This window comes from Rhamphochromis sp. 'chilingali' (assembly GCF_963969265.1).
Source record: "Rhamphochromis sp. 'chilingali' genome assembly, chromosome: 14".
Classification (NCBI taxonomy): Eukaryota; Metazoa; Chordata; class Actinopteri; order Cichliformes; family Cichlidae; genus Rhamphochromis; species Rhamphochromis sp. 'chilingali'.
This window is the reverse complement of record NC_137941.1, coordinates 29,219,468-29,231,500: the sequence shown is the minus strand read 5'-3', so window position 1 is coordinate 29,231,500 and position 12,033 is coordinate 29,219,468. Positions and strand designations below refer to the sequence as shown.

The 12,033-nt window shown below is 40.7% G+C and overlaps 1 protein-coding gene across 1 annotated transcript in view; it reads right to left on the bottom strand.

Annotated features, from left to right (window-relative positions):
- The window catches only part of htr2aa (5-hydroxytryptamine (serotonin) receptor 2A-a), a 104,972-nt gene extending 95,878 nt beyond the window's left edge, over positions 1-9,094 (bottom strand). Inside the window, exon 1 of the mRNA XM_080903973.1 lies at positions 7,226-9,094. Within this exon, the coding sequence (XP_080760099.1) occupies positions 7,226-7,667 (442 nt within the window). The 5' untranslated portion in view covers positions 7,668-9,094. The remainder of the gene's footprint in view (positions 1-7,225) is intronic.
- Positions 9,095-12,033: the final 2,939 nt, after the last annotated feature.

Sequence of the window (12,033 nt, the reverse complement as noted above, 5' to 3'; positions counted from 1 at the left end):
CAGATGTTACCTCTTTCTTTATTGTTTATAAATTTTCTTTGTTCTATAGTAAATAAAACTAGCATCAATGGGATTTGCAAATCATTGCATTCTGTTTTTATTTATTACACTGAATCTCTTCTTTTTGGAATTTGGGTCAAAGGCAAGAGTGAATGCCAGATGGTATGGCTAATTCCTCCTTTGCAGGATTTAGAACCAGGAGAAGTTAAACTAAGTTTTCTAAAAGTCCATCAGGAATGGATTTAAGTTCAGCAAGAGAGGTTGATCCAGGGCTGCAGCCCAATTTAACTCTTAGCAAGCTCATAATTATTTTGATTTTAGCTTAGTATACAATACAACTAATAATTTCACAAATCAAGCCTATCCTTACCTCTGGCAGTCCATATAGTGACACTCAGCCACAATCCCAGGAGATCAGCTGATCTCAATGCCAACCTGAATCAGCTGATACTCAATGAATGCACTATTTGTGGTGCCTACTCTTCTGCACATCTGCAAACCACTTTGGAACCTACCTTCACCACAGCTCCTCTGTTCATGCTGTATTTGACTTAGTGAATGTCATATCTGTGGTCTTGCTGCTTGCTCAGGTGCCAGAACAGAGCCATACCACCAAAAACACATGACTTCAGATGTAAACCATAATCTTTACTTTCAATAAACTGTTCACGAATCAAATCTTAATGATATCAGACTGATGGTATGCTTCATGTTGTCTCCATGTGCAACTGCCTTGCACAGTTATATCTCTATCCTAATCCTCTGAATGATGTTGTATAACTTGTGTTTTGACCACAACAGCAGGACCACAGTATGTAATCCATTTACTGCAGTCCAAATACATGTTTCATAATAATGCTTTACATGTGAGGCAATGTTACAGATAATGACAAAGCTTTGGTTTTACTCAGCCAAAAGTAATTATTTAATTTCCCTACTAACCATTCACCTTCTGTATTAGAAACTTTTTCCCTATCTTCTTCCTGATGCCGTCTGTCCTTTTTCCTTTATTTACGAATGTCACAGCAGATGATGTCGGTGGCACTTAATAATGATTATGGAAATGCATGAAGACACCCTTATTGAATGTCAATGGAAAACCAACATTTAGGTATTTGTGTAATGACAGCGGCCATTGAATGCTGTTTAATGAATGAATTCGTGAGTCCTGTGAGAACTTTCCCATAAAGCCTAGTTTCTTCAGGAAAGCCTTGTTTCCCTTCTCTACAGGGTAGTTACTAAGTAGTCTTTCATTATTTGAATATGGCAAACAGCCACGGAGTTCTTTCTGGGGAAGTCACAACAAGTAATTTAACTGTTAGTTAATGAATGAGGGATTGTGGTTTGTGCCACACAAAACTGACTTTTTTGTCTTTGTTTTACAGAAGTAAGGCTACCTCATGATGCATTGTTAAAGTATTTCAAAATTTGGGCCATGGTAACTCATCATTATCTGTAGTTCCCTGCAATTTTGTGTTGCTCAGGAACCACTTAATATGAATTCATTAATTATCAGGTTGTTTCGTATTCATTCGTCATGTGTTTCTTAGTAACTGCTCATTTTTTCCGTATCATGTTTTCAAATTCCTGGCACACACAGTCTCAAAACATAATGAAATATGGATATAAGCTCTGAAGATTCAAGTATATGGCAGCATGCTGGAGAAATTAATGCAGTTTGTAGAATAACAGCTAGAAACTGACGCTGATTAGTATTTAGATCTTTATAATCTATCCAGTAGCTGTCAAGAGATCTCAGTCTGGACATAACGACAGACTGCAATCATGTCCCTACTTAAAGTATACGTGGTCAAACAACTCTAGTTATGCTCTTTTTGCAACTCCAAGTGATGTCAAAATGAGAAAGTAATGTGACTTCTAACGAACCCACATTAGGTCTCGGAGGAATTGCACTTTACTGCTGCTAACTGAGCACACTGGCCTTCGAACACAATGGCCAAAGAATAACATGACAACTACTTCTATTTATATAAGTTCCTTGTCTAGTGTTCAGGCTTGCCAATTAGTCAAGTTTCTCTCTCGAGGATGCTGCCAGTTCTGTGCTTCCTAAACTTTTAACACTTGGTCACTTTGAAATATTGACATTTTCCAATGGCAAGTTTTCCAATGCTTCTTTTTGTAGTGAAGAACAGCAAAAGAGTTCCAATGTAGTCTAACAAACCACACTTTCACCTTCACTTTGAAATAAAGTTATATTACAAAACACAGTCAATCTCTGAAGGGAGAGTAAACATAGTCCCTGAATGTCTCCAAAGAAATCTCTAAAACTTGGTGGAGACATCTGTTAAAAGGAAACAACAGTTATTTTTCTGTTTTAGGTGATGTATGACTGTACATCTTCAACTATCATGGGTGCAAATTCTAGTCAAGTGAAACCCAAGTTATTCAAGCTCTTTAAAGCATTAAAGAGGAGTGTCAGGAGGGTTTTATAAGGTGTGAGAGCACTTCAGTCTGTCAAGTATATTTTGACAGCTCATCTCCAGGGACCGTGTGACAAAAACAAGGCATGGAAGAGGGGAGAAGCAAACCAGCACTGCACAGTAAGAACTGTATTTGCCCCCTGTGGTTTTATGTAAAATGGATGAGAAACAAGCTCTGTGTCCACAGTTTTCACACAGCCACAATGTTATGTTAATCCTCAATTTCCCAAGACACTTGGGGTGTTTGTTTTAGCCAAATAGATTTGTAGAGCAAAACTGGATCTCTAAATCATCACCTGGCCACTTGCCAACATGACCAGACAAGACAGGCACACCAGCCAAAGCCACAAAGTATTAGCATTTGGCTGGTAAGCTGATATGCACGTGGCATGTTTAACATACTCCCTAATAAGATATATGGCCATGCTTCCTGTCTGAGTAATATAACCGTATATTTGAAGAGAAACCTGACTGCTTCAGCAAGGCTCATTCAAGGAATGCAATTTCAAAACAGTGTAAAAAGTGAAGAAACGTATTTTTGCTCCACAAAGCTTCCGGAGGCCTTTTTTAAAGACAAAGCATTTTCATGTTGGGTACATCCGATTCTCCCAAAATCAAGGCAAATAACAGCTATGCTGGCATCTCTGTGAGACACCATGCTATGAGTGTCAACACATATACAGTGACAGTGTGAGCATGCCTAGGCATGCTCACACCTCTGTAATCACTTTTGTTTATGTGTCTTTTGACGTATCTCTCTGTAGTCATGTTGACTTTTTATTGCTATTATGCATCGTTCTGAAGTATTTAAGTGTCTAATTGTTGTCATTTTCTGTCTCATAGTAGCTGACTTGGCCAGTATACTATTTACCATGCTTACCATCTTAGGCCACTGTCACACAGGCCTAGGGACCAATTGGTGAACCCTGGTAACTTTATTCCCCAGTTGGCTACAAATCGTTGGTGGAAGTCAATATGAAGTGATTGCTAAAGCCACATTTGCACAGCCCTAGACACTGGTCAGTGATATCTTGGTAACTACCAGCCACTAGAGCAAAGTACAATGTCCTCAACCACTACGCTAGGGGTTGTGAATGGTTGCTGGCAGTTGCAAGCAAGAAATTGGTTGTAACGAGGTATACAGTGCTGTATCAAAAACTTCCTTCCCTTTGTGTCTGGTTGTCACAGTAACCTATAGTTTGCTGCAACTTTATCGGTGAATGTTCGCCATCTCCATTTGTATTCCACTTACTCAAGTTTTAGCACATCTCGGAGAATAAATGTAGAGTATTCAAGGAGAAATTCATGTCTTTCCCAATGTATGTATAGAAAACCTCCGCACCTTCTCAGATTGTAGAGTGAAATTCAGGTGGAGCAGGTGCTAGCTAGATGAGTTTTCTGCAACACATCTAATTGATGAAAGGTCTAACTTGCCAAAAGTAATTAAGTAGCCCACATTTTTAACTTGAGCTGGCTTCTTTCACTTCTACACTTTCTCTAATTAATTGCACCGTTTTAGCTGTTAGAAGTTTATGACTCAGCACAGGAGGTTTGGCTGGAATGGTAATTTGGCACTTGCGCAATAAATTTTTGCCCAAGGGCCTCTCAACTGGTTCAGCTTTATCAGTGATCTCACTTATTATTATGCATAAAATGTGGGCTTTCCTAGCTTCATTACTGACCCCATTACAAATATAATCTTGACAAGTTCAGCAGCACAAACTCATCCGTGACCTCGTTAATAACCATCCATAACCTCGCCACTTGATTTCGCCTATAATCTTCTTTTTGACATCAATAATAACCTCTTAAAATCTCACTCATGGTCACTATCACATTTCATAAGATCACTTGTAATATCATCATTATGCCTTCTCACCCTGAAACAAAGCTGCGTTTGCTCAGTGAATCGGTAAACAAATCACAATCACTGCAACGGTGTAACAACATGAGAAAATAATTGCTTTGTGTGTGTTTGTTTTGCATCAGTGTGGCTAATGAGTTCCTTTGTCTTCTCATTAAAGACCAGGGAAGGCGAGTAATAGGCACTGGAGGTCGTTCTTTTGGAAGCACTCTTCCTTTTGACTAATTTGCTGCACTTCTTCTCACGCAAATGAATTTGCTACTTAGGGCTTAAAGCTTCTTATGTGAGCAGCAGCTCGTGACATTTACAGAGACACGGGGAAGCTCAAGGAAGATGAGAATGGATCAGCAGGAAATGGGCAACAGTGAAGGACGGTGGAAGGTGGGTGTATGTGTGTATGTCTTGGAGAGGTTATCTGGGTATGGTGGGACAGTGAGAGGCAAATCAACAAAGAAAATGAAGGAGGGTAGAGGAAACTCTCAGCTTCCTGCGGCATTAATCAGCAGCACATGAAACACCAGAAATGACAGCAGAGCTTACATACAATGGAGAGAGAGGCCATCTCTACTTACCCCAAATATGAAAGCTTGATTGGGCCATTGGACTTCTTTTTTTGTGATAATCATCCCTCCCTCATCCTTTATGTGGTCTCCATTTTTCTTTAAAGGCACTTCTAGAGACACCCAGAGGCTGTGCTAAATGGCAGTCTCTGAATTCTGAATAACCTCATTTTGGGTTATGAGACAATAGGAGCTGGGAGTACACAACAGGCATGCAGCCACTGTGAGTTTCACTGTGGTCATTTCACATCTCGACATCTTTATTTGGCTGTGCCACAGTGATTTGGTGCTATATTAATAAAGCTGAACTGAATTAAATTGAACTGAATCTGACCTAATAGTACTATGGCTTTATGTGATTGCTGGTAGTATATACATTGTTCAGGCACAAAATTATAACCACCTGCCTAATATTGTGTTGGTCCCCATGTTGCTTGTTCCATTGAAAACGTGAGTTGGGGCCTCCAAGGATCGGAATTATTTGTCAAGCACACCCCACAGATGCTTAAATTAGATTTGAGATCTCAAATGGATGGTGGTGGATGTCAAATAACATCCACACGGATGGAAGTACCCAAGGTTTCCCAGTAGAGCATTGCCCAAAGCCTCACACTGCCTCCACCTGCTTTCTTTCGTCCCATAGTACATAATGGTGCCAGGTGTCCTCCAAATAAGTGATGCGCATGCACCCAGCCTTCCATATGATATAAAGGAAAACGAAGATGCTCTGACCCAGTCATCTAACTGTCACAATGTGGCCTATTTCTCCTGCTTCTAACACATCACCCCTCACCATCAATGTTCACTTATCTCAGCCACTAACAGGTGCCATGGTGAAGAGATAATAAGTGTTATCTACTGCACCTGTCAGTGATTAACATGTTATACCTGATTTAAAGAAAACAACTTTCTGTTTCCAGAACAGTTTTAAAGTAACAAATAAGTAAAGGAGTCTGAAGAAAAGCTTTGGGAACTTAGAAGCTCACTCTTCAGTAATCATTGCAGCTTTGTAGCAGCTAAGATTTGTTCAGTTCTTGTTTGGGAGGATTTTTGCCTTTTCTTCCTTCCTGCAAAAGATTTGTAGTTCTTTTAAATTTCTTGGTGGCTTTGCATGTGCAGCTGTCTTGAAATAAAGCCCCAGATTTCTAAAATTTTGATCAGGGTGACTATGAGGGCCATAGTAAAACCTTCAGCTTCCACCTATGGATTATAGAAAATATTTTAATTTAATCTTTAGTTTTATTTATTATTTATCTTACTGTTCACTGATATTTAATGAAATTCATTCTTGCTCACTCATAGTGTTACTGGTTGGAACAGATATATAAGTGTGACTGATCAGCCCTATATTTAACAATTCTGCATTGTTTTTCCCCCACATTTTTCTCATGGCTTTCAGTAAGTTCTCTTTTAACTATATTAGTCTACAATACTTGTTTCCAAAATGCATCTTCAAGCAACTTAAAGAAGTCCAGACACAGGATTTTCTTTCCAAGCTCAGACCAGCTACATCTTTGTTTTGTTCTTATAGCATTCTCTTGGAAAATGGGGATCTGTTAGATTTGAAAACTGCAATACTTTCCTGATGACTACTGTGTGACCAAGCACAACAAGTAAATCTGACACAACTTGGTAATAGTTGGTCATTTCTATTAAAGAGTCCCCCAAACTTCTGAATCACATTCTTCGTATTTACTGTCACTCTCCCTTTTTTTTTCTAAAAAAAAAGGAAAGTTTTTAATCTATAACTTTATGCCTTTTAAAGATCACTTCATGCTATGTTCATCACAGTAACAGAAATCTGAAGACGTCCAAACTTTTGCATGCTACCGTATTTTTGTGAAACAGTGATTTGAAGGACTGCAGTAACTTGGTCTCTGCACCACCTCTGTGTGCCCCTTTCTTGTCGTGCTGAAGTAGCACTTGGAGTAAACACTTCACTCACAACAACAGCACCAAACACCTCCATCACTGCTGCTCTCCATCTGTCCTCAAGCCACAGCCATGCATGAATTCTAACATGCACAGACTGGGATTGCCTCATAAGACATATTTTCAAGAGCAGTTCTCTAAAAACCAAATATACGTTTTTCAAAATGCAAAGAAAAACGTCAGATTTAATGTGATTTCTTCACTTCCTGCTCTCACCAATGTCTCAGAAATGATTTGCAGTTCAACAAAGCTTTACACATGCAGGCAGGTGGAGTTTGTTTAGTCATTAGTCATGTAACCATTCATTCTTTGAGGAGAAAAAAAGCCCACATCAACAACAACAAAGCACTGTGCCTGCTGGACTCGAGTCAGCAACACACCAAATGTCAACTTAATGAAGCCCGATATGAGTGTCACTCAATGCTTACCATAGAGAATGGTCACCATGGAAACCGGCATGACCAAGATGCCGAGAAGCATGTCAGCTACTGCCAGTGACATCAAGAAATAGTTTGTGGCGTTCTGCAGCTTCTTCTCCAGGGAGACGGCCAAGATCACCAGGATGTTGCCCATGACCGTGACAGCGATGACCACTAAAATCAGCAGGGCTGCCCAGTTTTTCTGCATCAGCTGCTCCAAGGGAGGACACTGAGACCCGTAGACTCCCACCACGTTATGGTGAGACCAGTTCCCCAGCTGTGCGTCATTGCCATTATGAACCACGTTGTTCCTCTGGCAGCCCAGGTTTGTGGCATTGCTGCTTTGGAGGCCACCTTCCTCGCGTGGAGGCCAGGGGTTAGACCCCAGAGTGGTAACGGCTGTGACAGTGTTAGAGATCAACTCTGACACATTGCCACCATGCAGATTCATGGTGTCAGCTCGATAAATGCTCAGGACCGCTGCCTGGAAAGTGGGTCAGAGTGGCGGAGAAAAGAGGAAAGTCTGTTCATCGCTCACTTGTTTTCCATTCCCGTTGCTCTGAATATTATAAATACAACACCGTTCATCACTCGAGCAATTAACCTGTAATTCAATATGGTTTACCACTTCTTTGCTCCATCATGTCAAATAAAAAAAAAGAAGAAAAGTCCCCGGATTGACTGTCAGAGGATCAAAAAATCATCTCCACAACGGGGAAACAAAAATAGCATTCTGCTGAATTCAGCGCAACCAGAAGAGCAGCTGTTTGATCTCACAGGACAATGCCAAACGCTTAAAAATGATATCTCGCTTGGTTAATAACCTCACTGTGCCAACAGTCCGTCATCTGGCTCTGTGAAAACAAAGAAACAAAAGTATTCCGTTGCCCAAAATATCCCAAACAGAACAGAGTTGTTTTAGGTCCCATGTCTTCAGTGATTTAGGAAAGAAAAAATCTCTTCTGATTATAGAATCCACTCAAAGCTGGCGCGATGGCAGTTGCAGGTTTCTCCTCCTTGGAGTTTGAAGTCAAGGCTGTGTTCATGTTAAAAATATCAGGTCCATGTGAAGTCGGGAATGTTACAAATCAGAATTTCATGGCCTGGTTGAAGCAGTTATTCAGTAACTTTGTTTCTTTTCAGTCAGTCTTTAATGTATGATCTTTAAGGAGTATGAGAACACAAACAAATAAAAAAAATCCTCTAGCCTTGAAATGGTCATTCTTAAACAGTATAATGACACACTGGTGTTATCAGTTTTACACAAACCCTGACTTACGTGTGAATGTTCAGAATTTGTTTATCCTAGCTGACACTCCTGCACAGATGTCATTATGCTGTACGTGCGTGTTTCCTAATGTGTGTGGAAATCTTCAAGCGTCCTCGCTCTCTCGTCTCAACTCATCCCTGCACCTGTGAGAGTGCGTCGGCAGCCGACAGACATGGATGATGAACATGATGATATCTGACATGTGTGAGTATGTGTCACTAACTTTCCAGTCTCCTTCCTTCACTCGCATTTCTTGACTCATAGTAAGAAAGTATTCCTTGTTCACTGTAACTAAGAACAATGTCAGACCTCCAGAGAATTAAATATTCCTTACATTTTTCCTCCTTGTACTTGCATAAGCCCTCAGTGGAAAATGTCAGTCACTCTTCAAATCCTTCATGAATAAACACAGATCTCCTTCCTTCACAGACCTTGATCATTCATTCTGCACATTTCCATATCTTGTCACTTTCCAAAAAGGAAAAAAAACTAAAAAAGAAGCAGAAGGAAGAGAAGGAGGAGGAGGAAAGCAAACTTCTTCTCTCTCTCCCATCAGCAGACTGAAGAGGTTCCGTGTGTTTTCAGCTTTCCAGGAGAGTGCCATTAAGTTGTTGAGTCGTCTTCTGTGGTGAACAGGAGCTGAATGCTATTCTGCTTCTACTCGCTCACGCTGCTTCTCACATGCAGCCTGTCTCTCCCTCCCTCTCTCTCTGCAGCTCTCTCACTTGGATCTCCTGCTCTCGCTCTCTCCCTTTCTCTCCCTTTTTACCCAGGGTCTCTCCCCCGCATACCATTTTGGTATGCTCCCTCTCTCGGTCTCTCTCTCTCTTTCTCAAGCGTTCTCTTCTATTTATTGTGCCGCTTTCTCTTTCCTCTTCTTATTCCTGAATCTGGAAGTCCTGTTGTCCCTCCTTCAGTCGCTCTCTCACACTCTCTCTGTGTTTCTCTCACTCAAGTTAAACCTGCATCTCTCTCAATTCACTTTACTAGCATTACCATATTCAGCAATATGCCAAAGCCCTCTCTCTCATATATATATATATATATATATATATATATATATATATATATATATATATATATATATATATATATATATATATATAGATAGATAGATAGATAGATAGATAGATAGATAGATAGATAGATAGATACTCATCATGGGTGATTTCTTTGGTGGAATGATTGTATTGCATACATGTTTAATGACTTAGAAAAACAAGAATTGGGTGCACAAGTTTGAATTTATTTTTGATCTTTTCTAATCCACACAGGGGTCAAAAGTATACATACATTTGTGCTAATATTTTGTAAAATGTCCTGGCACAGAGCGGGCTTTTAAGTGTAGAACACACATTCTCAATAGGGTTGAGGTCAGAGCTTTTTGGGTCATTTCTAAACAACTGATGTTCTAAACAACATCAGTTGTCACCCTCAGATGAGAGAATTATTCAGGATCAACCCAGGAACCACCAGGACTCAAGCCTGAAAACCACTGGAACACCAGCATCATTGTCCACAGTGAGGTGTTTTACATTTTTATGAAATGAGAAGGTGCCAACCAACAAAGAAGGACCTGCTCCAACTGTTTACATGGACAAGCTAAATGCCTTCTGGAGAAAAATTTTGGTCACATGAGTCAAAGATTGAGCTTTATGGCCATTTTGCCAGCTGTCAATCATCATGGGATCAAACCTCTGGGGCTGTTTTGCTGCTAGTAGTACTGCACAAAGTGGATTGAATAATGAGGACTACCTACAAATGATTCAACTTACCCTCAAATCTACAGCTAGACGGTTGAAACTTGACACAGCTCAGTTTTCGAACAGGACGGTTATCCCAAACACACATCAAAACTATGTTTTAAATGGATAAAGCAGGCTATCATTTGGCTTCTGGAAAGGTCTAAGGACCTTGGAAAGAAAAGCATCTGAACTTCTTTAAGTTTCCTTGAAGACATTTTTGAAGTGGACTTCATAAACGCATGGCACAACACAGAAGAGCCACCTCGATGTGACAAGACTCAGCAGTCCATCTGTACCTAAAGAACAAAGGTCAATCTTTCAAGGATGCCAATGTTCACATTTTGGACAGAGAAGACAGATGGTTTGTAAGAGGAGTGAAAGAAGCAATGTATGTCCGCTGTGAGCGACCATCTTTGAACAGAGGCGGTGGTTTATGACGCAAACTGTCTGCCACCTATAATCCAGTTTTGAAATCCATCCACAGACACCTTAACGCTCACTCACATCCTGGGCCATCTGACCTCAAGAAATCACATGATAGGGTGGGGCTAGGCTTCACAATGGGTTCACCCGAAACCTTGGCTGATTGTGACCCACACCCCTTTTCACACCTTGGCTTGTGTGATTAGGTAGAAGATCAATAGGGGGTCCATGACCCTCTTGGGGACACTTCCATAGGACTTAAAATCTGGGACTCTCCACAAATTGCTCTTACCACTAAAGAAGCTTCTCAGATGAGAGGTGAAATGTTAGACTTGGACTATGATGACCTGGATGACTGAGAACCTTAGGCTTCTTGAAAGGCTTTCCCAAAGCCCTGATTTTAATCATGTTGAAAATATGTGGACTACACTGAAAAGCTGGGTAAATGACAGGAAACAAAGCAATTTAAAGGAACTCTGACAAGAAAAATGGTCAAACATCCAGCCAGAATTATACCAGAAGATTTTTGATGGCTGCCAATCACGACATGATTTGGTTGGCTGGCGGAATGTGCAGATACATTTGAACAGATGCATTTTAGTTTGCTGCCATCTGTGCTGGTGTTTGGACACTCAGCTCGTAATCACAAGTAAAGCAAAGCATTCACAATTTCAACTGGTCAATGGATGACATCAACTCATCAAAAAATGAATGCTGAGCCAAGAGTGCTAAAGCCTGAAATGCATGTGTATGAAAGGTTACACTTTATTTAATCTGTAGTCAATTACAGATTTACTGCAGGTTTCCATCCTCTAGTCTACTCTAAATGAAGACACAAAGCTTCATATTAAGCAGGAGAACTGTGGAGACTGTTTGGACAAAATTATTGACCGCCTTACATATCACCGCCTTTACCCAGGGGATGCCATACCCTGCATCTATGGACTTCCCAAGATCCACAAGGAAGCTGTCCCACTCAGACCCATAGTCAGTAGCATAAACTCCGCCACTTATAACATTGCTAAACACCTTGCTACCATCCTTGCGCCTCTCGTGGGGAACACCCCACACCACATCAAGAACTCCACCGACTTCACCGACAAGGTCCAGAAACTTACCCTGGATCTAGATGAAACCATGGTGTCCTTTGATGTAGTCTCCCTTTTCACTTGCATACCCACCACGGAGGCGGTGGAGACTGTCAGAAAACGACTACAAGAAGACAGCTCCTTGGAGGACAGGACCAACTTCACACCCGATCAGATCTGCACACTGTTAGACCTCTGCCTCACCACTACATATTTCAAGTACAACGAAGGCTTTTACAGACAAAAACATGGCTGTGCCATGGGCTCCCCCGTGTCACCTATTGTAGCCAA